The 26,663-nt window shown below is 36.2% G+C and overlaps 1 protein-coding gene across 1 annotated transcript in view; it reads right to left on the bottom strand.

The window, feature by feature from the left end:
• Positions 1 to 5,864: 5,864 nt before the first annotated feature.
• The window catches only part of LOC109112126 (ephrin type-A receptor 3-like), a 109,503-nt gene continuing 88,704 nt past the window's right edge, over positions 5,865 to 26,663 (bottom strand). The window contains exons 12-17 of the mRNA XM_042777815.1: positions 17,544 to 17,605; positions 14,665 to 14,874; positions 12,461 to 12,610; positions 11,294 to 11,487; positions 9,761 to 9,898; positions 5,865 to 8,791 (exon numbers count right to left, since the gene is read on the bottom strand). Of these exons, the coding sequence (XP_042633749.1) occupies positions 8,692 to 8,791; positions 9,761 to 9,898; positions 11,294 to 11,487; positions 12,461 to 12,610; positions 14,665 to 14,874; positions 17,544 to 17,605 (854 nt within the window). The 3' untranslated portion in view covers positions 5,865 to 8,691. The remainder of the gene's footprint in view (positions 8,792 to 9,760; positions 9,899 to 11,293; positions 11,488 to 12,460; positions 12,611 to 14,664; positions 14,875 to 17,543; positions 17,606 to 26,663) is intronic.

The raw sequence follows: 26,663 nt of genomic DNA, 5'->3' as shown, positions 1-26,663 counted from the left end.
AACACCTACTATATGTCATGGAACTGAAAAATGTATACCTTAAATGCATTTTGATTGAAGAGCATCTGCCAAATACATAAGTGTAATGGAATGTTAATGCAAACAAATGATAAAGGGAATTCTTCATAAATGTGTTGTATACTCATCTCATACTTATAAGTAATCTAATTGTAGACATATGTTGCTTAGAAACAGGATATAAGATATTGCACTGACCAATTCTCTTTAAGAACGCAGAAACTTATACAGTATATATAAATACACACTGAATATTTAGTGAGTTGAGTTCTTAATGTTATCTCAGTGCACACATTTTTCAAACTGCTTGTCCTAGGTAGGGTTTCAGGATGCTGAAATATATCCCTGGATGGATGGCCAGTCTGTATACAAATTATACAGTGTTTGGGATCAGTATGATTTTATTATTATTTATTTATATTTTTAATAGAATGGTATTTAGTTGATCAAAAGTGACAGTAAAGACATTTATAATGTAAATGTAAAGATTTATGTCATTATGGCATTTAGTTTGTCATTTACAAAAAAAAAAGGTATTAAGGTGCACAACTGTTTGTAACATTATTAATATATTATATATATATATATATTAGCTCCAAATCTACATTTTTTAATGATTTCTGAAGGATCACTGCAAGGTAATGGCTGCTGAATATCTTTACCATTACAAAAATAAATTAAATTGTAAAAATGTACTGAAATAGAAAATTTTCAATATTACTTTTTTTTAAAGCAGTATTTCTGACATATAAATAAACAAATAAATCTTAAATGGTGGTATATATGAAAAATCATTAAAAGGCATTATTAAAAAATATGCAATAGTATATTTTTAATGAACTTTATTCTTATTTAATAATTGCTGCAAAAAATATCTGATACATACCGTATTAAGTACACTATTATATTAAAAAGAGGAAATTTATGGTATAAAAAAGGGCAGCTGTAGTTGCCCAATTTTATCATTTTAGGTCACACTTTATTATAAGGTCTAATTCACTATGACTTTTGCCTCAATAAATTTCTAATTTGCTGCTTATTACAGTAGTTAGTAAGGTTTAGGTATGGGGTAGGATTAAGAGATTTAAAATATGGTCATGCAGAATAAAGCATTAATATGTGCTTTATAAGTATGAATAAACAGCCAATATGCTAGTAATATGCATGCTAATAAGCAACTAGTTAATAGTGAGAATTGGTCCCTAAACTAAAGTGTTACCTAATTATATATATATATAAATAAATAAATAAAACAAAATTGTAATTAATAATAAAAATTATTAGTAATAGTTGTCATTGAATGAAAAGTGTCACACAGGAAATTGTGGGAATGTCAGTTTTATTTTTTTATTAAGATGACTGTTACATTTTTTACTTCCAAATGCTGTACATTTAACAGTAGTTTACTGTAAAATTACATAAATTGTCTCATTAGCTCTATTACAGTTTTTCATCACACTCTAGTAAGGGAAATTACCATTAACCAATTAGCAGGTTTTTACTGTAGCATTTTCACAGTTTTTCCTCATAAAAAAATTAAATAAAAAAAATAAGTTGAAATGAGTACCAGACTGCGAGACTGCAATATAAGTAGATCAGAGCAGTGTCTGTGTGTGGTAATTCATCATGGCCAAAAAAGCCCATCAGCAAGTAAATCTAGATTTCCCTGAGCTCACACAATGGCATCATCCACTCTTTTCCAGTGCTCAGACAGGGCATTCTGCGATCTAACGTTTGCAAGATGTGGCACAATGTTTCTGGAACACACCACAAAAAAGACAGAACCAACGCTCATTTTTATCCCACAATCTACTGCAACCAGCTGAAACGAGTGCCAGCTGCACACCAAAAAGCAGCACATCTGCAGAGGGTTAGAGAAAATCTAGACCTCCACTGAGAAATATCCTGTACGATCCACCAACTCCCCACAAAAGCCCAAAATAATGCTCTTTTTGAAAGAGGAAAGTCAACCAAATGTTATTGAGCGGTTCAATATACCACTCACAATGTGAACACTGGCGACCTGCCCGGTGCTGGTGGAAAGCAAGGACAGCCGTCAAAACATGTAGAGTTAGATGGTGACAGCTCTCCCCTTTCTTCTCTTTTTCTTTCTCTGGCGTGGCAGAATACAATGGGCGCATTCTTTCCTGCATGGGTCAACAGTATTGAGCTCACTGTAGCGCGCTGATCAAAGCAGGCGCGATATGGCCAATGCATGTAACACAATTTAAAGCGCCATATTCACTTTTTAAATTAGGAACTTTGATAGCTAATGAAAATTTGAGACCGGAAGTGCTTTGATAGACAAATAAAAATTCCATGAAAAAAAAATAACTTGGAATGAAAACAAGCACAGAAAGAGGCAGCAACAACGTCAGCTATGGTATCTCAAAAACTGCTTTTAGTGTACGAGTCAAGGTCAAATGCTTTAAAGACTTCCTGATTGAAATAAGTGTGGTTGTAGATTGAGAGGTGCAGACTCATCAGTACACAAGTCAGAGGAGCAGTTAGATTTTTTGGTGAGTTATGCTGGTAGGATGGTTTTCTAGCAGGCTGATAGACGGGCATCTGTTCCTACAGGCTCTAATTAATATCCGCCGTCTGTGAAGTTACATCTCTACTGTCAAACGCTACAGCTGATCGTGCATGGAAAAGTCTGATAGATATGTCAAGTACTGATATTTGTATTCCATAAAATCTTCTTTTTTGTTCCGTTTTTGTAAGTCGCTTTGGATAAAAGTGTCTACTATATGCATAAATGTAAATGTAATGATACTGATATTAGACATTATAAAAATTTATACTGTAGTTTTAAATTCTGGATGTTGAATGGTCAATTACAGCCTTGCCATATTCCTACTATGTAATCACAACTTTGTTCATGATATCACTGAATAGCTCTTTTAGTGAATTATTATTTTTGTTAAATAACTAAATTCTGTTAAGTTAGGGACTGTTTTTTTTTTTAGTGAAAGGATGGTGCTTTTTATTTTTGGTAAATTTATAAAAACAATAACATTGAATAATGTTACTGAAACATTCTACTGTTGCACTCTCAGAAGAAAAAAAAAAGCTGGGGCAGTACACTTTTGTACCTTTTAATATGTATAAACTAAATTGACAGCTTTTGTATCTTTTTTTTATTTTCTTTCTTTTTTTCAGAAAGTGTGTTTTAATTCTAATCAATTTACAGCTTTTTATAATTATTTTTTTTTCCTACTGTCAGTAGCACCTTGCTTGGCCTGCAGATTGATTGTTTTTGTAATAAAGTTCTATTTGTTTGTAGTGTTTTATTTTATTTTATTTTATTACATTACTGTGGACAAGTGAATTGACTCTCCAACATAGCATTATACTAAATATTCTGTTGTTTAGATGTTGTGTCACTTGCAGCATATACATCTTAGTGGATTATAATCAGAACAGTTTATTGTGAAACTCTCTCTCTCTCTCTCTCTCTCTCTCTCTCTCTCTACCATTCAACCATTCAATTTTTTCTTTGGGGGCGTAACATGAAAAAAAAAAATGTTCAGGAGCTACAGGAAATCCTCTATTGATAATGCAAATTGTTCATTGTGTCCTAGTGTGGCTGATGTTAATTTTAATAAAGCTGCTTACAATGTTCTAACTGTACAATCTTCAGAAACACCATTCACAGAGCCCTCTCTGAACATGTCTACAACAGCCATGACAGTGTTGTTTGTAAGTAAGCCGTCCCTATAGATGTGTTTTCCGACGGCTGGACTAATCTAGTTAAATGTGAAGATCCCCTTTTGAAATTCTCCCACACTTCCTGTGGCTCATCTTCTACCACAGTCAAACAATAGCTCAGTGAGGAGCCAGATCATATTAAACACAGAGGACTGCGTGCAATCACATGTTCCCCCAGTATCTCAATAAGTGTCAAACCAGCTGTTTTTTTTTTTCTCTCTCCGAGCAACAAATATGATTTGGTTTACAGAGGAAGTGACATAAAAAATAAACATGTGACGACGATGTGCTACGGTACCTTTTTTCTATTCAGTATCATGTGAGGATGGCACTTCTTGTGCTCTGAACGTTTTGTTTAATGAAAGTAATGAAAGTAAAGGCCGGACGCACTGGGAGCTAACGCTAAACATCACCGCTAATCAACTAGGATTACATGAGGCCACAACTAAGAGTATTAAGTAATTCAAATTTATTTGTGCATTTATCTAAATATATTTAATTTTCAGGTTGGATTGGAGTGGCTTTGAATTAGCATTCAAGAAATATGTGTCCAAGATTAATGTATAAAGTGCTTCCCAGTTAAACACATCCAAGAGAGAGCACAGTGGGAACGGATTGGTTCCTGGACAGTCATGCCATCCAGTCACGTGACCCAAATTGAAACCTCTTCAATCTCCCTTTGTCATGTTCACCATATTAAGCAATCATATGACACCAGTAAGCAGGGCAGAAAGGATGACCGGCTGTCATTTAGGACAGCGTGATGGATCACCCCGTGATAATGTGTTATTTTACAAAACCACAAATTAGGCTCAAGTCCATAAATTAGCAGATGCGAACAATCGGCCACAGTAGGACATATTGATTCATTTTGAAATACACATCGACATAATTTGAAAAGGTTATATGGTGAGGCGAAGAAGGCTCGAAAGGCCAAAACATGACGGATAGGGTTGTCGGGCATGTGCACAAACTTTGCAGACAGATTCACTCTGAACAAATGCAGAAACACACAAAGCAAACAAATTCACTTTTACTCACTCTCTATGTAACACACACACGGTAGCAAGTCCCGAGGGTGTTTAGTCTAATTACCGCGCTCAGTCATGCTGTCAGACAGGGGCTTAGGTGTCTCTTAATGTGAGCGCAGAAGGCATTAAAAGAACACAGGAGCCTGAGCCTGGATGGTGCGATATAGATCCACTCAGATCTCCAGAGGCTTCGGACAGCAGCGTCGGAAAACCCTGCCTCTTGTAAAAATGGCCCTGAATGATCACCCCACACACACAATTCACAAGCTCACAATAAACGTTGATAATACCTATTTTATTTTACTTCTTTGCTTAACAAGAAGACGTCCCACCTGTGATTTCTTTACTCTATAAACACTCCATGTTTTATTATTGTGTAATGGGAACACAAAAGACCATGTAATACTCATTAAATGGAGAAACTACTTTCATATTTTCTGTTCTCAGCCGAGGCACTCCGACAAAGAGGCCCGTTCTGACATGTAACGAACCTGCTATGGCAAAAGCGAACTGTTAGTTATGATTTGTGTACTGTTTGAACTTCTGTAACGCAATATGATTTGTTTGAAAAACCGTCCGCAATGTTCATCTGTACTGTCTTGCCTGCTGATTGTATTATTGTGGCCCTACAGGCTGCCCATAAATCTGTCCGACTGCCATACTAATGATGGCTGAAAAATGATTGTGTGTTCCATATGATGTGTGTGTGTGTGTTGTATAATGCACAGCAAGACAAAGGAGAGAAAGAGAGAGTGGGGATTGGTTGTAATGGCCATAACATAGAGTGAGAAGAGAGGCAGGAGTGCTTTTTAAAGCTGACCTCCTCTGACCCGTTCTCTCTCCGGAGAATATGACATCCGTCATCCGATTGTAAATAGTGCAAAGATTATCAGAGTACATTTTACAAGAAAAAAAAAAAATCTATTTTAGTTTTTCTGTTTCAAAATATGTTAAATTCAATGTGTTTCTTGCCATTTCTTTGCAATTGTTTGTGAAATTTACTAGAAATTTCTTAGCAAAAATTGTTTCTACACCATTTTTGTGTGTGTATGACGAACAGTTTAGTGCAATTTAAAAAAGGAAAAGAGATGCCAAAGCTTCAGGTGAGAAATTAAAAATATTAGCTTTTATTACAGCGACATGAAGAATCTCAATGCGTACACCCTTTTTTTGCGAGCTCATAGAAATCTGCAGCGTGTGGAGAGATGGGCATATAGCCTACAAAAACAAACAAACAAAAAAAAACAGAGTTCATTCACAAAAGGATCACCCCAAACACATGTACAGAGCCAGGGCAAAACAAAAGACAACAACTCGATAGACAATTTATAAGCAAGATTCATCTATCATCTTCTATCATATTAACAACATTCCACATCCTGCCAGTAACACTGTTCAGTCACACAACCACCTGTTTTGGTGAGCAGATATATAAAATTTTGACAGCTGTATTTGCAAAACTGGAAAGTTTATGTTGCAGTAGTAAAAACTGGAGCTTATGTTTTATTAATGGTCATTAATTTTGTTATTATCATCACCATCACTATCACTATCATCGTTATCATGTTTTTATTATTTCAATGCAATTATCTGCAGCCAATTTAGCCACATCAGCATATTGCCTCCCAAAACAGAGATGAACGTATTTAATTTTGGACTGAAAAATGAGCATAAAAATGGATGAGTTTCAGGCCTTCTGCAATTATTTTACATATTGAAATCTCAGATTTAGTTTATAATGTTCATTAACAATCTCAGGATAGAAAAAAGAATTAATCTAAATGCACAATCACTTGTTGAAGGAAGTGTTTTTTTCTCTCTCATTAAAATATGCAAGGGAAAAAACTAAAGAAAAGTGCAATAGTAGTGATCCTTGCATTTATCAGTATGATTTATATTTTTGATTGATGATTTGTATTGTTGTGTATGCCATTTTAATTAGGGGAACTAAATACGTCACCATTTTAAATATGGCTTAAATATGACTTGAAAAGTATCCAGTTAAACATATTCTAATAACAGATGATGATGGATTTTCCTTAAAAATTGACAAAAGGAACTGTGGTTATGTGTGCTTAGTTAAACCCACATGGAATCTGTGGAAAAAAAAAAAATACTCATATTTCCATTCTGATAATATTATTATCATATTCAAATCATTTCAGCAAAATTCCACAGATTTTCCCATAAAATAAGTGCAGGAAATGTGAAAGAAAAACCCTACAGATTCTAAGTATGTCTTGCGATTAGTTACAGTGTTGTGCTGAAGCACTGAAACAATCAATGACATAAAAGGAATCAAAATGTGAAATGACGTCAGGGAATCATGATTTGAAGTATGATTACTGTATCTCTCATTTCCATCTGTTCCTGTAATTATGTCTCGTATATATTTAAATAAAACAGGTAGACTTCTACTTTACAGAACAACCTCACTAGTACAAAAATATACAGTGCAGCAAATCAGTCTCATTAAAGTTAGCATGAGGAATTTAGTTCAGCCCAGTAGAGTCGTGAAAATCTCTCCTTCCCTATATGCACTTGTGCAGATCGAACACGTTTCCACAAACAGCAGACTAAAACAGCGGTAATCGCGTCAAGTCTGGCTTTAACATCGAGCTCCAGCTTAACAGTGACGCAATGATAAATACTATATACATTATACTTCATGATATCGTTTCTAATGGGAGGATGAGGAAAAAAAGAGAGAACTGCACAGTTAATAAGGCATCTAAAGTCAAGCAGCTAAGGGCACCACTTGAGTGAAAAACTGCAGTCACTGTCACCTGTCAATCAAAGATGAAGCTTAGGATCCATGCTACATTCCAGAGATGAGTTATTATCGCACATCGGCAAACGACGGTGATAACGCCACCACACGGCCACTTCCTCCTCTTCATACTAAATAAAAGTACATCATTACAAACATTCTAGTTTTTAGTGTTTTTCGTCTTCTTTTTTTTTTTAAATCAACACTGTACATTTTATACACTATAGTACAATAGTCGTCACGCACTACGAGTGTAAACGTAAAGACAATGCAAACGTGGTGCACGCACACTTCATAATGACCTTTCAAAGTTGTCTTTGCTTGATCTGATGTGTACAAACCTTGCAGTGATACAACACGTTGGCATATCTGTGCGGCGAATGGACAGAAATGACATTTCAATTTTATTTAAGACATCTGGAAGTGTGTTTGAGAAGTCAGACAGTTTCTTATTTAAATGCTTGCACTGTTTGCATAAGCAACACGGCGATGAGTGGAGAGCAATTATTTCTCAGCTTATCTTGTTGTTCTGTGCACGGCACGGCCTTAGACGCCTCTTTTGTCATTGCAGATGTTTCCGGCCATCTTTGCTGGTGGAATGCAAACCTCTGTTGCCTTTTCGCCTGAATACTGGATGCTGTGACCTGAATCCATCTGTGCTCAAACGCTGCCTCAATTATGGCAAAATAAATATATTGTAAACATCATTTGATATTTTACTGTGGCTTATAAGTGATGTAGGAGGACAGACTGGTATTCCAAACATGGATGTGAGAAAAAGAAACAACAACCCCCCTTTTAAGAATAACAGTCCGACCTCTGATATGCAAAACGCCAAATATGAAATACAAATGTTGAAACTGTAAAACACAAGCTGTGAATTCTCCCTAATGTATTTTTTTGTTTCACTTTTGTTTAATAACCATACTTCATATCTGATTTGCCGTGGCCTTGTCAAGCGATTGTAGATCAGTCTCAGTGTGTCTCTCTGCTTGTAGGAAGCTCGGACGTGCATGGACGGAAGCCAGAGCGCTGACAAAGGGGTTGTATGCAGAAACATCCAGGGTGGGAACTGTACGGTGAAGCTGCTGATAGGGAGTGTGGTGGGAGCAGTTGGTAACTCTCTCAGTCTGTACGCTCTCAGGCAGTGGAGAAGGCTTGTTATACTTGCACACGAGTCCCCTGTGCATGCAAACTCTGGACGGCCGAGAGAATCTTCTTTTGGTGCCCAACCAGAGTCAAGCCCATCTTGCTTAACTCACTGAGGAAGGAGGGATAGAAAAAGAAAAAAAAACGTTCAGGAAATCATTTAATATTGGATTCCGTTTATTAGTTGTTTGGTTGTAGATTAAAGAACAATAGATTTATAGTAGTATCATTTCTCTGATGTTTCTAAATAATTGTTTTGCCCTTACTGAAAGTGAAATAGTACAGTAATCAGATTGATATACTGCAATAAGGAGCATGATTTTAGAACTGAAGAGATTTCTTTGTGGGCGGAGCTACCGAGCACTACGTTATAAAAATACAAACCAAGCAATCTTTTTCCATGACACTTACTGCAGCTGGTTAGGACACAAATTAAAATTTTGAATAACAGGATTTATCACTTTATCCTGTGTATACTGGTTAGAACACTGTGTTAAAGCAAACCAAGAAACCTTAGAAAAGTGAAAAACAAAAACAAAACAATACACTACCTTTCAAACATTTGGTGTCAGTAAGATTCTTAATGGGTTTGAACGTTATCCACTCTTTTTCTCACCAAGGCTGATGCGTTTATTTTTTTTGTTATAAAGTAAAAGTAAGTAATGTTGTATTGTAAAATAATTATTTATTTTAAATGTTTTTTTTTTTTTTTAATACATATAATTTATTCCTGTGATGACAAAGCTGTTTTTTTCAGCCATTATTAATAATGTCAAATTTTATATCATCAATGGTGCAATCAGTTTTGCTGTTTAATATTTCTTAAACCATGATACTTTTTTTTAAGATTCTGTGATGAATAGAAAGTTCAGAAGAACAGCTTTTATTTGAAATAAAATAAATAATAAAAAAAATTATAATAAAAGTAATAGTATTAAAATATCTTACTGACCCCAAACTTGTGAAAGGTAAAATAAAATAAAATGGTCTACTAGCCAAAATATGAGTGTGTTCATTAAATAACACTGCACTTACACTAGTGTGGTATACAGTATTTGTATTTATAGGTAAACAAACTTACCACAAGCTGATGTACAGTATGGAATCTAGAGAAACGTAGCCCAATCTGGCGAAGTTGTCTTTATATTGACCCATATTGATGGCATCCAGCCATTCATCCACCGTACTCACACTGAACTCTGGGGTGGTGGGGTCTTCCCTGGAAAGGAAATTGAATTTGAATCATTTGTGGTTTTGTTCATTGCTAAAACATTGAAAACAAAGCTGGAAACCTGGTCTTCCATTATAATTGCCTTTAGAGTTAGATATAGTATTAAGGCTTTGGCTTCAGGCCTACAGTTAAGAAATATCTAATCAAACTGTCACTTGTTTCGCAATTCATGATAGTTTAATGATAGCAATTTCTTCTGAGAGTCGATAGCTTAAGCAATTTCATAAGGTGAGGATAAAGTTAAGAAGTTGCAGTTGAGGTTAAAACCTATTGTGATGCCTTTCCGTTCTTCATGACAGACGGGTTAGGTTCACGCTGCTGAGTGACAGCAGCATTTGAGTGAAAACCGGGGGTCAATTCAATCTCAGACCTGGGATGTATTTAACACCCTCGTTCTTCTTTGTCCTCTTTGGACACAGAGGGATAAAATGACTGGCAGGTTGGGCTGTAATCAGAGAGACTGTGATGGGCTTGAGGAAGCGGATATCTCATGAAGGGCTCTGAGTCACTGGCTTTACGGCTGTAATGTGAACTCTGCCTCTCCGTCTCCAGCGCTCCTGATAAACCGCAGGTGGAGGGAGAGTCTGTGCTCTGTCTCATGTCAGGTTTTACAATGAGGGTTCAGACTATCTATACAACTATGTCTTTTTACAAAGCTGTGAGATGAATGTCTGCTGGAAAAGGATCAGTGACACTAGCTTGGTTATATTAGACAATACGGAGTTTTTTTGTTGCTCACCAAGGCTGCATTTATTTTTTTTATAATATAACTTTTCCATTTAAATATATTTTAAAATGTTATTTATTCATATGATGGCAAAGCTGAATTTTCAGCATCATTACTCCAGTTTTCAGAGTCACATGATCCTTTAGAAATCATTCTAATATGCTGATTTGCTGCTCAAGAAACTCATCAATGTTGAAAACAGTACTGCTTAATATTTTTTGTTGAAACACGATACCTTTTTTTCCAGAATAGAAAGTTCAAAAGAACAGAATTTGACTAAAATAGAAACCTTTTTCCAACATTATAAATGTCTTTACGGTCACTTTTGATCAATTTAATGCATCCTTGCTGAACAAAAGTATTTTAAGTAATTTCTTTCATAAAAAGTTATTTAAATAAATAAATAAAAATTGTGCTGACCACAAATGTTTGAATGCTAGTATATATTAACTTCTCTTTAATTTATCTAATTTCAAGGATGTTCAGATATTTGTACAGGAAAGCAGGACTTAACATGATTTATTGCAGTGTGAGCATTACCTAATCCAGGGTCAAAAAGAGGCCTTAATGCAGGGTTAAAAACAGTGTGGAAAGCTTATATATGCACAAATATCAGCTGAATTTGAATGAAATGAGGGTTCATATGAGGCTCTCACCAGACTGAGCTGTTGACAAGCTCTTTCAGACTGTTGGGGTTGCGGATCAGTTTGTCAAGAGTGTTGACGATCTGCCCAAATTTGGGCCGTTCGCTTCTGCTCTTCTCCCAGCAGTCCAGCATCAGCTGGTGGAGGACTACGGGACAGTCCATCGGAGCAGGCAGCCTGTAACCTTCATCTATAGCTTTAATCACCTGCAAGACACACATGCATCAAAATACTGTACAATACAATGTACAAAGTAAAAATGTGCAACTGTATATTCAAGGACAAATTCGACATTTCAATTTTCATATAAAACTACTTTACTAGCTATAAAACTACTACTTTAGTAGCTGAAACCTCATTCAGATTAATAAAAAATACCTTTGACTTCAGTAAATTGGTTATATATAGATATTAATGTGTGAACAGCTACAAAACAATAATACATTAATATAGAATCTTCTTCAAACAGCTTTCTCAAATTTTCTGTCCTTTTGTTGGAATTCTTTTTTTTTTTTTTTTGTAGCACTTGAGCACAATGTAAATGGTCTAATATCAAGCTCCTGGTATATCATTATGGTGCTTCCATGGTATATTCATGCAAGTAAAATTTTTCATTAATATACCAGACTATAACTCATTGGTTCGAAACATGTCCTATATGACTATAACTCATTGCTCCTGTTCTCTGCCACTTCCTGTTCTTAAATCAAAGGAGCTATTTTCTTTTAGACAGGAAACATTCTAACGTTCATTTCTTAGTTTTAGGGGAGCCCAGATCTAAATCATTATCTGCGGTGCCCTGAAGGTCTTCAAGATTTCTTTGACATTTCCTCTGATGGTAATAAAAGAAGAAGTCAGAATGTGTTAGAATAATACAGCAGTGAGGGATGAAGTGTGTTTAACTGGCTTGTATTAAAGACAGGAGCAGCTGGACAGCTCTCGTTTATGAGGCTCCTAAAAACCACTGTTTCTATAGAGACATCACCGCAGGAAGATGTTACTCTCTGAACATTTGCAAGGACACACTGCTCGGAGACTCTGACCCCCCCCCCCCCACACACACCCCCAGAGGCTTCAGCAGAAATGATATTAGTGGAGATATTAGATATTAGTGGAGCAGATTTCAATTTAAACAATACACATGAGAACACGTGTTTCCAGTTTCTCAAGGACACTTACGTCTTGATTAGACATCTCCCAATAAGGCCGCTCTCCATATGAGATCACCTCCCACATGACGATGCCGTAACTCCAGACGTCACTTGCTGAGGTGAACTTCCTGTACGCTATAGCCTCAGGGGCCGTCCATCGAATGGGAATCTTTCCGCCCTAAATAATACAAAAAATAAAAAGAGTTATTATTTATTTATTTTTTTAACTTCAGGTAATTTTGTGTCCCATGGGCAGATTATTATTATTATTATTTTAAACTAACCGATTTAATTTCTTTTCTTTTTGTTATAGTATATGAAGGTCACTACCTTTTGTAGATTTTATTGTTTTACCCCAAACTCAGATTTTCCATTTTAAAATATGATAATCCATCATAAAAATATAAATTAGAACCAGTTAAAACTATGATCATCTAAACAAAGAGTGAAACCATTCTATTATTTATTGTGTAAAAATAAAAAAAAAATCTACCATTTTTTAACACTTTTACGACAATACAGTCATCCCACATTTTTTCTCAAAAATTTGTGTATTTGGTTACGAAAGAGATAATACCGTCAGTGAAGAGTTTGAGATTAAATATGAAACACATGACATATAAAGAAAACATTTTTACTGTGCATCATCTCCATTCAAGCTGTAAGCGTACACATTGTTTAAAAGTTTGTGGTCAGCAAGATTAATTTCTTTTGGAAGAAATTTATATTTTTATTTAGCATATATATATATAATATATATATATATATATATATACACATACATATATATATATTTTTACCCCAAACGTTTGAATGGTTGTCTATGGTTTAATTGCCTGGATTTAAGACAGAAAAGATATTCCAAAAAATGTAATTTCTATCATTGTCATTTCCACCATAAAATGTTATTTAACACAAATATATATTCTGAGATGTGGAGGAAATTACATTGTGGTGTATTTTCCATGATAAAAAAAAAAAAAAAAAAAAAAAACGAATTCTCCACTGTGGGACATTGTTAGTAGACTGATAAAATTGATGAGAGTGTAAAAAGTGTGTTTCAATAGACTTTATTTTCTGAAAGTGAAAGAAACACCCATAAACAAACAGCAGAATAGAGACAATATGTGTCTTTTCCTATTCCAGCACTATGGCAGGGTCTGTATTTTCCTAAATGTTTTTTTAAAAAGCGGCAGTGTTTTGTAGTTAATCTCAACAGTCAAAGTCAAACAAAAGACAAACCGGCTGTACTCTGTATAGACATACAGTACGTGACAAGAGTGCCAAAGAACGGCAGCGGGGCCCATGGGGTAAAATCATTTAAAGAGAATTTCAAAAAGTGATCTTTACAATTTTTTTTTTAATTATATAAAGTCACGGCACATAAACGGCTGCTTCGCGTGGCCTGGAGGGTTCTGTCTCTTCGTGATTTCAGCACTTGAAGCAATGGGGCACAGGGCACTGAATGTCAGAGCCACTTATATTTTAAGAGTTCCTCCCTGTGAGAAACACATTTTACCTTAGATGCGCACACACGGACATCAAAAGGCAATCTGCGGGGGTCTGTTCAGGGTTGTACGAGCACTTTTCTCCCCTGTTTGCATGTGACAACAGATTCGCCTGCTGAGTTTATGCTTTGTCCACCCGAGTGGACACCGACGGCTACACACACACATATGCCCCTTTCTTGCCCTTGGCCTTCATACGCATCCACAGGGTGCTCACCAATTACTGAGCTGAGAAGGAGAGAGAGGAACGAGTGTAGGGGGTTTGAAGGCGGCTGTCCTGTCAGAAACGGATGTAATTAATACATGCTGGCTTGACAGAGAAACTGACCCCTGAGAAAGCCAACTCGCTTCTCAAACATCCCTCCTCTGTCTCTTTCTCTCGGTGCCTCTGTGAAGTTCTTTCACACAATCAAACACTTTAAAAGACATGAGAGACATTTTCAAGGAGATCAGAGTCATTTCAATCATTATTTCTCAACTGAGTTCTTATGGAATGAGTCAGATTTACCGTTTTAGAAAAAAACTGAGACAATGATGAAAGCTAGCTCATTAAATAAACCACTAAAGTGGTACTGAAATTTATACTGCAAACAAGATGTTACAAAACAAAAAAAACTAAAAAAATTTAATCCGTTTAGTTCTTCCTTCATTCCCAGGTTCTGTAAAATTGATGACGACTCACTCTAGGATCGTATAAAATCTTGATGGATGAAAGGTGCTTTACCCGTGTGGTGTACGCAGCTTCAGGGTCGTCCTCTAGCACTCTGGACAGGCCAAAGTCAGACACTTTGCATACCAGGTTGCTGTTCACCAGGATGTTACGTGCCGCCAGGTCACGGTGGACGTAGCTCATGTCAGACAGATACTTCATTCCTGAAGCGATTCCACGCATCATCCCCACCAGCTGAATGACCGTGAACTGCCCATCATGTTTCTACAAGAGAAAGAAAAGGCATCTATTATTTTCAATAGATTGCACAGGTGGTTTACACTTAAAACAAAGATTAAAAACTAAGAGGATAGACATGGTCAGCAACAATATTCAGGTAGGCTGTGTCATTTAAATGATGCTCAATTGTCACTAAGGGGCCAAAGTGTGCCAATAAAATATCCCCCACACCATTACACCACCAGCCTGAACCATTGAGACAAGGCAGGATTGATCCATGCTTTCATGTTCTTTGCGCCAAATTCTGACCCTACCATCTGAATGTCTCTGCAGAAATCGAGACTCATCAGACCAGGCAGCATTTTTCCAGTCTTCTATTGTCCAATTTTGGTGAGCCTGTGTGAATTGTAGCCTCCGTTTCCTGTTCTTAGCTACATTTACATTACATTTACGCATTAAGCAGACACTTTTATCCAAAGTGATTACAGTGCATTCAGGCTGTACATTTTTTATTTATTTTTTGCTGACAGGAGCGGCACCCAGTGTGGTCCTCTGCTGCTGTAGCCCATCTGCTTCAGGGTTCGACGTGTTGTGCGTTCAGAGATGATATTCTGCATGCCTTGGTTGCAATGAGTGGTTATTTGAATTACTGTTGCCTTTCTATTATCTCTAACCAGTCTGCCAATTCTCCTCTGACCTCTGACATCAACAAGGCATTTTTTTCCACACAACTGCCGCTCACTGGAAATTTTCTCTTTTTCAGACCATTCTCTGTAAACCCTGATGGTTGTGCGTGAAAATCCCAGTAAATCAGCAGTTTTTGAAATACTCAGACCAGCCCGTCTGGCACCAACAACCATTCCACGTTCAAAGTCACTTAAATCCCTTTCTTTCCCATTCTGATGCTCGGTTTTAACTTCAGCAAGTCGTCTTCACCACACCAAGCAATTGAATAGGTGTACCTAATAAAGTATATGTATATATGTGTATGTATATATATATATATATATATATATATATATATATCTATATATACACACACTATATATGTTTCAATTATGTTTTAATAGATTACATTAGTTTATCAATATCTGAAGATTTTCTGTTAAAAATTGACATTACTCAGAAAATAATTTATATTAAATTATTATATTTATATATCTTTAGTATTATATTTTGTAGTTGGTATGTGAAATTTCCTCTGTACTATTTTAAGACTTTTTTTTTGTGTGTGTTCAAATTGTTACATTACATTATTCAGCATTCATGCATTTTTTAAACACTCCATTTTCACAATTCCAATGGTTTTGCCCTGAGTTCTGATTCATTATGTAAAAGACTCTGACCTCTGGTTTTACAGCTCTTTCTGCCATAATTGCTCATATGTTTACAGGCCTTTATTAATGTAAAATCATCTGGATTTGGTGCTTCTGTTAGCTAAACAAAAGAGCCCGGACACCCATTTTGCCTCAAAAACAATCTTCAAAATGAGCAATTAGCCCAATGTCTTAATCTCCATATCTGGGCAATACACTAATCTTGTTAAAACCCCCACTTTTGTCCCTCTGAGCAATATCAATCTGAAACATGTGCTCGTATAGTATTTCATGCATCATAATGTGGGTAAGTTAATTACGCTGTGTTTTGTGAAATGTGGCTGCTGATTGATCGTCTGGCCTGATCAACTGGTTGTTATCAATCTAGTGTCAGAAGCCACACTACTTACAGGAAGAGCAGAAAGAGACAGAAATAGAGACAGAGAAAAATCATTTGTTTTTGTACTAGTAAGTGATGCTTAACTGATCTGTCCTCTAATTAAACACATGTAGCTGGGTGGCCGAACCATGAGCTATTAGCCATAAAACTGACCTCATAATTATATTAGCTTTTATGTGGGCTAAGGGGGTATTTATGGGATTCATTATGTACCCTGCAGAAAGATCGAACGTCTCAGACAGGCCCTTTTTTTAGGGTTGGGGGTGTTAGATTTCATTTTTTTTTTTTCATAGTGTGTGTAGTTAATTAGAGTGATTACTTAATTGAAGGAGTATGTGTCTGTGCTGCGTGTAATAAAACTTTGTGGCCCGATCCGCTGGGTGACAAAGGAGGCAATAAATAAGAGAGGATTGCGAAGGAGACATTATGACAGCTTGGTGGAGAGAGTGCACCTTTATTATAAATCTACCGAGTTCATTTACTCACTTTCTGTCTCTATACAAGACACATTTGCAACACGTTCACTTGAATACTCGTTCCAGCTGTTTTATTGAATACTTAAACAAATATAACTCCAAAAACATATTTCTGGAAATATTCTGTTGAGCTGGAGAAAATATTTAACTAAAAATAAGTATATAAAAAAGAAAAAAAAAATATTTAATGAAACAAAAACTGTATTGAAACCAACTAAAACAATACAGAATTTCCAGAAAGTATTGCAAATTCGCAAAAGTCAGACTATTATAACCTTGGCATGTTTGCTGTACAACAGACAGGATGTGAGGACAGTGGGCAACTGAGTCACACTGCCTGAACCAGGCATTCATTCCATGCTTAATTTCCCTCAAGTAATAGACTTTCAGGGAGGTATCCATGGCTTATACCCTTGAGCGATGCTCGTTTATTGGCTGTTGGTAATTAAATGTAAGGCAGCATCTTAAATGGCATGCGAACATCGGTGTGGACTTGTGCCACAGGCGTTTTGCCTTCCTCACCTTCAGGAAAGTATCCAACGATCCATTCTCCATGTACTCTGTAATAATCATCACGGGCTTGCCTGTAGATATAAAGAAAAAAAAGAGACAAAAACACAAGATTTACCATTACCCTAGATGGAAGGGAAAAAAAAAACACAAAAATGTCCTAACAGATTGATGATTCTACACAAATCCACAAAGAAATAAATCATGGTAATGGTGTCATTAATCCTTTATAGCTGAGATGCTGAAACACAGGAATGAAGGAGAGAAAAGAGGAGTCTAAACCCTGGCCACACTCTCAGCCTCTCTCCCGGGCAGCCCCATTATTCAACATGACAGACCTTCATCAGAGCCTTCCACCATCAAAGACAGCAGTTAATTAACCCTGGCTAATCCACTGAGAACCAACTACAGAGCTTTGTTGCAATGATGGGCGGACAGGACAGTCTGTGAGAACCGATGGGAGGGCACAGCACCTGTTGTGATGGGTGGCAGGTAGTGAGAGGAAGATCTACTGTAATCTTTAACGTCTAAAAGTGCACTTACGTAGTTTGTCTTACAAATGACTCTAGAACCCAAACTGAGAAAACAAAGTATCAGTCACCTGAGTACACCACATCTGTCCTCTCGCTACAAGCATGATCAAGTCAGACAAGTATCAATCTACTGATTAACCGAAGAAACTCACATGTAAACATTAGTTTTCTTCATTTCAACATTTCTGACACAAAGTTCCCAAAATGGAGGTCAGAAAATTATGCTGTCTTATTATAGCCAAATGCTAATATAGCATCGTCAATATCCTTTACAAAAAAAAGTGGACATACATTTCATTAGTTTTTTCACTGTTTCACTCAATATTTTCGTTTGAAATTTGTTGTTGGTGATTTTTATTTTTATTAGACTAACATGTTAGCTTAGCAGTGTGCTAATGCCAAACTGTATAGAGTACAACATTCTGGTTCTGGAAGTAAAAATCCCATTCATTTTCTCAACTGGTGAATAGATTTTTAGCAATATCTTGTGAAACTTTAAAAATAGACCAATTGTGAGCAACAAGGTTTTTAATTGATTGCTTTTGATAAAGCTTCTAGTCCACAAAAAAAAAAAAAAAAAATCCTGGTAAAAAAAAAACTACATTACCCATGATTCTGCATGATTCTCCCTACACTTTCAAACTACATGTACATTTGTACAAATATGCACATTTTTACATTTATACAAAATGTTGTTTCTACATATGCAAATAACATCTTTAAATCAACAATTTTGTATTTATGTATACTTTTTCATTTTTTTTTTTTTTTTTTGTAGTTCTTTTCCTCATTAAAGCTGTTAAGTACACTGTACCTTTGCTCCTAATGTAGATAATCGGCAACAATGCAGCAACCGGGTTTTGAAAGAGAATTTTAGTCTTACAAACAGACTAATAGCCATAAGTTATACTACTGCTGCCACCAATCTACCGCAGGACATCATATGCAAACCGATATCTGAAATGTAGTGACAGATTGAAATAAACAGAAAAATGTTCCAGTGCCTTGTTGAGTCTCGGTTGACAAGATCTGTCATATCCCTCTCAATCTTCTGACCTAAATACATCACTCACAGGTCACCGAGAGTTCAACAATTTAGCGACCCTTGCTTCATTTGACAGAACATCTAAGCGCAGATTTGACGGAACAAATCCAAACGTGACCACTGGGGTAAAATTACTATGTCAAATGTGGTGTACACCATGTTTGCCCTTGTTAAAGGGGCATATCAGAGTGTGTATGATCCTACGCCAAGCATAAGTAGGTCTCCAGAGCGGAGTCTTATAGTTTCATGTACAGACGCTGAATGCTAAGCAGGCTTCCAGTGCCTCAGATAGCAGGAAACAGGCCATCATGTTAGCAATCAGAGAGATGTTGTGTTAATGATAAACATTCATGTTTAAACAAATGAAATGCAAATAAACACTATTGAAAACAGTTTAGCAACAATTTCAGAAAAGGGTCTAAATTATCTTCTTTCTCGATAACTGTACACCTGCAAAACAAATGTTAGAATTGCATCACATCATTTATGCTGTCTGTAATTTCAACATTATTATTTTTTACTTTTTTAATGTGTGTGTATGTGGGGGATGTGTTTTTTTTCTAGTTCTGGATACAATTTTAAGGTTTCATAAATATATGTGTGTGTGTGTGTGTGTGTAGAAATGCGTAACAAGGTTCCAAGAAACAATACAAGCTGTATTTTAAGCAATTATGTGCAATTTAACAAGTTAAAAATAAATAATCTGTTCATTCTGGTTTCTGTTATAGCAACAATAACCAAAGGAGGTGGAGCTTAGCAAAGGGCAATAAACTCGGCTTCAGCTATTTTTGACATGCAAAAAAATAAAAAATAAAAATAAAATGTATATACTATTAAAATATTTATTAATATTTTGAAGTACTTTTTTATATTTTCATTTTTATTTTAATATTTCTATATAACTTAATTTTTTATTTTGGTTTTAGTTTTAGTATTTTTAGTACTAGTATTTGACATAATGCATCAAAACGTGTTTAATTTTATTTACCAAAAACATTTTAGTTTCAGTTACCAATAACAACATTGATGCAAAATGGGCACAGGAGTAAATGAGGATGCAAATAATGCATAAATAGAATAAATAAATAAATAAATATATATATAAATAAAGGCCTTGGTTACTACTCCCAAAAATATGAGCACTCATAATGTGTGCCAGTGTATCAGTGTTTATTAGTGCTCAGTTGTGGGCTGTTGTCCCTGTCTCTCTCAGGGACATGTAAACACCAGCCATATCAGTGATGATAAATGACTTACATTCTGGACATTTCCATTCTGGAATACAGATATATGTGCTTGAGTCATGGGACGTGAGGTCGATGTGTGTATATAAATATATATATATATATATATATATATATATATAGATATATATATATATATATGTATATGTATATGTATATGTATAATATGTCTCTATGATTTTGTGAAAACCAGGTTTGATCACCCCCCTCCGAGCATCACCTCGGCAACAGGCTGGTTATACATCACCTAAAATTAAACCACTATCTCACCAAGATAAATGCCTACCACGACACCCCCAAACCCCCATGTCTCATCCGAAAAAAGGAAGAAGGAAAAAATGCAATTCCTTTTACTTTTCCCAACATCCCAACAGTCCTCCAGACCAAACTGACCCAGCTCTCTGTTCCTAGTTCTATCTGTCAGTGGATCACCAGCTTTCTGACAGATAGGCAACAGCTAGTGAGACTGGGGAAATTCATGTCCAGTGGATCACCAGCTTTCTGACAGATAGGCAACAGCTAGTGAGACTGGGGAAATTCATGTCCAACAGCTGCTCCACCAACACTGGTGTCCACGACCTGGTGAGCCCCAGATCGCGGCAACGGTAACAGGACTCCACCCCCCTGAAGGTAGCGGAGCCTGGTTCGCAGCTCCAAGATGGTCATCTTCCCGCAGTGGGAACATGATTCATCCACGAAGGCCACCTCAGCATGCTTGATGCCCAGACATTGGAGGCAGCGAACCTGACCATCACCTGTAGGGGAAGTCGTGGCCTAATGGTTAGAGAGTCGGACTCCCAATCGAAGGGTTGTGAGTTCGAGTCTCGGGCCGGCAGGAATTGTGGGTGGGGGGGAGTGAATGTAACAGCGCTCTCTCCACCCTCAATACCATGACTTAGGTGCCCTTGAGCAAAGGCACTGAACCCCCAACTGCTCCCCGAGCAGCGCCGCAGCATAAATGGCTGCCCACTGCTCCGGGTGTGTGTTCATGTGTGTGTGTGTGTTCACTGCTCTGTGTGTGTGCACTTCGGATGGGTTAAATGCAGAGCACAAATTCTGAGTATGGGTCACCATACTTGGCTGAATGTCACGTCACTTTCACTGTCACTTTGAGCACAAATTCTGAGTATGGGTCACCATACTTGGTTGGATGTTGAGTGAGAATGGACAGTGGTGCACTGTGTTCTGGGAATGAAACAGCAATGGGTGGCCATCTGATGTCACTATGTGTGTGTGTGTGTGACTGCTTTATCAGAAAGTGAGGTGAAGTGGCGACTGGCATTGATCCTGAAAGAGCGGGTGGCCAAGGCAGTGGATCCGATCAGAGAAGTTTACGGCAGCCTCCCGGGGCCCTGACCTCAGAGGAACACCCTATTGCCGAGCCCAGAGAGAAAAAAACATGAGCTGAAAACACTGTGAGGGCAGATGTGAGGATTTAACAGGATCACGTACACGCCTCTATCAAAGCAACTCTCTAATGTGGGTGTCCTCCAGAACGGAATTGGTTTCAAAAGATGGAATTTACAAAGGAAATTAATTTCATACTAAGTGTTTGTATAAATATATTATTAATTGTCTTAACGTTGTATTTATTGTAATTATTTTTGAGATGTGGTATATTTTTTTTTTTGTACATGGGTTTAAGTGTTAAAACAACCATAAGCCATGATTACAGTAGAAGTTTAACTAATAAAACAGTCCTTATCATGATCGATTCAGAAAACAACACTGAAAGATTTACTCTTGAAATTAATCTCTGCCAACCTTAAAAGGTTTTTTTTTAATTATCAAGTGATCATCTGGACATCTGATGTGGCAATTTTCCTGATGAGATACCAAAGAAGTTACAGCACACACAAGCAGCTCCATCCAGTGCAGATGGTGTTCGCTATCTCAAAAGCGCACAATGGAGCTCATTGAGGGCTTCGTGCATTTAGCATCACATGTCTTGTGAACAGAGGGCAGGCATATCTCTGTGACTTCACCCTCAAAACCTGGTGCCGCTTTTTGCTTTGTTTCTACAAGGAGACGAATATGCTTAACCCTTCGTGAACCCTGCATGGCTGGAATAGCAGCGGTCTACAATGAGCTCTGTGTGTGCGGGAGTGAATTAGCAGTTAATGACACTGGTGGCTTGCTAAGTGTTGCCTCAGGTACAGAGCTTCAGCAGAGGGATAGGTTATAGATGTACATATGGAGAAGATATATATATATATGACACTGGTGGCTTACTAAGTGTTGCCTCAGGTACAGAGCTTCAGCAGAGGGATAGGGTGACACTAAATGTGGTTCAGGCAGGCAGGTTTGCAAATCATTCTTCAGAAGACAATGCAACTCTCTGGCACAACGTTCTGTTAATATAAAGGAACTGTCCTCGTGATTTTTTAAAATTTTTTTCCTTTTATTTTGAATTACGCAATAAATTGTGTTGTGTTTTAGGATTAAAAGAAATGTCCACAATTTTTTTTTTTCTTACAGTGATACATGGTGCTGTTATGGGTTAAAAACAAACTCAGAGAAATAACAGAACTTATAAAATGTTTGATTTCTTTATTTAATTTTTTTATTACATACTTATATACTTAATACTTTTTTATACTTGCAGTCTAGAAATAAGCTTGGTTGCATTAAATTCAGCATAATCAGCATAAAGGATGATTTCTGAAGAATGTGACACTAAAGACTTTGCCATGAATAAATGAAATTTTTGAATATATTAAAATAGAAAAGTTGTTTTAAATTGTAATAATTTCTCATAATTTTACTGTTTTTACTCCATTTTTATCAAATAAATGCAGCCTGAGACTTTCTTCGAAACACTAAAAAAATCTTACCCACCCAAAAAATGTTTGAAATAAAATAAAATTATATATATATATATATATATATATATATATATATATATATATATATATATATATATATATATATATATGCATAAATGTAAAATGCAACTGCTACTATAAAAGTACAGAAATAAAGATTAAGCTCTCATTTTCTCTGGTGAAAATAACAGCATGGATCCAGGTCTGCTTGTGTTGTAATATCTAGGACAGAGACTTCAAAACCATATCCACTTAAATAAAGCCATCACAGCACACTGCTGTCAAAGGCATTTTGCACAGAATCTCTTGAACCCTATACGCACTTTCCGGGGAAAATCGCTGGATAAATCTATTCCCAGCGGAGTCCCTCTGACCTACATGTTTGTATCGCACATTCGGGAAAAAAAAAGAATACCTCCAACAAACTCAAGAAATCAATATCACATAACACCTCATCTGTGTAAAGCAACACCCCCGTGATTTAGTTCTCACTGGCATTGTAGAATAATCATTAAAGGAAATGGACCTTTGATGCAGGTGATTTGACATTTAGAGTGCATGTACATTATAAAAATGCTTTGTGACATCAGATATGAGGCAGATTGTGTAATTATGTATGGGGAGAGAGGCACAGCATCTTGAGCGTGTGTGTATAAAGATATGTTTGTGTGCACACCAGAGCCTTTACATTTGGCCTGTAGTAGTCCCATCAGGACCCTAGCAGTGACTACCCTTAACAAGCTTAAATCAGGCAAGCAGACTGTTCCATTCTCAATGCTGGCTCATCCATAGAGCGAGAACATCTATTGCAGCCTCTATACCCCACATTAAAGCAGTTTATTTCAGCAGCAGTTACCATGGTAAAAGCAGAACTCATATCTCCATATATTCAGCTTTGATATCCAACTTATAGGATTAAAGAGATATTGGTCAGGTTGATGACCTCATGGTCCAATTTGCTATGATTATGAACAAAAGTAGCTGTTCTTCAACTTTACAATCTTATTGATTTCCCAAATGGTGTTTTAACTAAATGACACATGAAGTTGCTTTCCAAGTCCTTGCTGTTGGCAAGAATCGTAGACCCAGTACGTCGCAACCCTACATCTACCAAAAGAATTTGCATAATTTAACTCACGAGTTTCTGCGAGACTTTAAACTTTCATTGTTCCCTAAACAAAGGAGCGTCGGTTTTAATGAATGCTTTCTCGAAATAGCAACCACTTTGTTAAGAGGAAAAACCTTTGCGGTGGAAAGGGTGATGTGAGGGGATGTTATAGTCTTCTAAATTTTGTGTTTTTAGATTTTAGGCGATTGTTGGCACATAAAGGAGGAAATGAGAGATACGGAGAGTTGAGAACTTTTCTCACAAATGACGAGATAGCAATTAAAAGGGCTATTTCCAAAGCTTTTTTTTAGTCACACCAGACCTACTATCATAACAATGGAAGCAATCAAAGTGAGAGGGAGATTTTGGAACATTATTCTGATAAAGCACTGCTGATTAGAGCTCTGTTTTGGATTTGTTGAGGCCACAAGCGTAAAGAAAAAACACAATAAAAACGGCATTTAGAAAAGTGTACATTATTAAAAAGAGCCCTGAAGGATAGCATTGGGAGGTCAGTTTCATTTTGGTAAGCGGGTTTATTCAAAGAACCAGTTAACCACTTGGTTTACCATCTCATTTGAGTCATCATTCAAAAGTGTTTCCAGCAGCATTTTCAATTTCTTTTGATATACTTTCGTAGTCTATGAAATGCTGCTGTTCATCACCGTTTATCACAGAACTGTGCCAGTGTTTACAAATGGATTTCTATGATTTATTCCATTACTTTTGCAGTTGTTCAGGATTACTGGATAATTTAATAATGTTTTAAAATGAGTTTATAGAGACTGCACACACAAAAAGCAATGAACACCAATAAAATATATTAAAGCTAAGTCCATTCATCCCTGCAAATTCACAGATATTTCCAGTTTTTAACATTCACTGATATTTGCACGTTTTTCATAACTTTTAGAAGCCTGCTGTGTTAAATACAGGGTAAATTACCAACACTTTGCAAATCAGTTTGACTAAAACATTTAAAAGAATCTGTTCAAAAGAATGACTGTTTATGAATTATACAGCTCATCAAACAATAATAGACAGCGACACACCACCCTTCATATTTAAAAGATTTTAAGTATCCCAAAGGTTGTTTTTTTGGTGCTACAGTGAGTGGCAATTACAATGGAAGGATTTTAATGCTGGGAGCTGTTAGAAATGGATGTTTTGAATAACTGTTAGGAGTGAAAGGTTAGATAGCTGTCCCTGATGTTCCCTCGCCCTCTCCTCGGCCACTGACCCGCTGAGCAGTGATGTGTGAAATTGCCTCTCCGCTGTCATACGTGTGACTATTCACAACCCCCAAGGCCAGAATACATGCAGCCATATGGACAGTGACATGACTATCACTTTACCCTTTCAGAATCTGTAAGATGCTTAGTGCATGAGAGAACATATGGGTTGTGATATGTGTATCAATTTGGACTTTCAGAATCTGTAAGGTCATATATATATATATATATATTATATATATATTCTTTGTTAAAATTAAGATAATTAAGCATATTCCACAAGACAATGTTAAAATCACAAAACACAAATTGTGCAAATTCAGTTTTTATAAAATAGCTTCATCAGAGCTCTAAATAAAAATGTTTTATGATCTATTTTTTTTTTTTAAATGACAAGCATATTGCAGATTCTAAAATTAGTAAACATATGAGCAGAACAGTGTTATTTTAGCATTGAGATACACTGAGATTTTGAATATTTTTAACCTATTTTTTATTTATTTTATTTTCCATTCTCGTTTTAATTTTAGATAAAGTTTTAGTTTTTTTGTGTGGTTTTGTAATTTGTAGCAGTTTTGCCTCCCCCCAATGTCTATACAGTTTTATTAATTTTCATTTCAGTTTTAGTTTTAGTTATTTTAGTACATCAAGTTTGAGTAAATAACAATGAAAAAGGTGGCCTTGGAAACTAGCTAAAAAATAATAATAAAAAAACCTTTTTAAAATATTTTATTTCAGGTAATGAAAATGATTTTTAATGGTTTTAGTTTAAATTTTAGTAACTATAATTACACTGGAGCAGAATTGTACAATTATAAGGTTTTTTTTTCTTTTTCTAAGAATGTCAGATATTTCCTCTCTGCATCTTCCCCTAAACTCTCTTTCACCGTGTCAAAAGTGGGCTTATTTTAGATTCCAACAAAGGACTGGTCTATTCCACGAAGACAGAGGTCAGAGTGCAGCCCAATGTTGAATGCATTACTCTCACTTAAACCGCTACTTTGTTCTTCCAAAGAATTTGCGTACTCTGAGGGATACTGAACTGAGCTTTAACCCTGAGCCCCTGATATTTGCTCAGAACATAAATACACCACTTATAACTGAAGGACAGGCAATTAGGCAGCGTCTGCCTTTTCAAAATGAAA

Source organism: Cyprinus carpio, chromosome A2 (genome assembly GCF_018340385.1).
Source record: "Cyprinus carpio isolate SPL01 chromosome A2, ASM1834038v1, whole genome shotgun sequence".
Classification (NCBI taxonomy): Eukaryota; Metazoa; Chordata; class Actinopteri; order Cypriniformes; family Cyprinidae; genus Cyprinus; species Cyprinus carpio.
The sequence above is the reverse complement of the archived record's forward strand: the minus strand, read 5'-3'. Positions and strand labels throughout refer to the sequence as shown.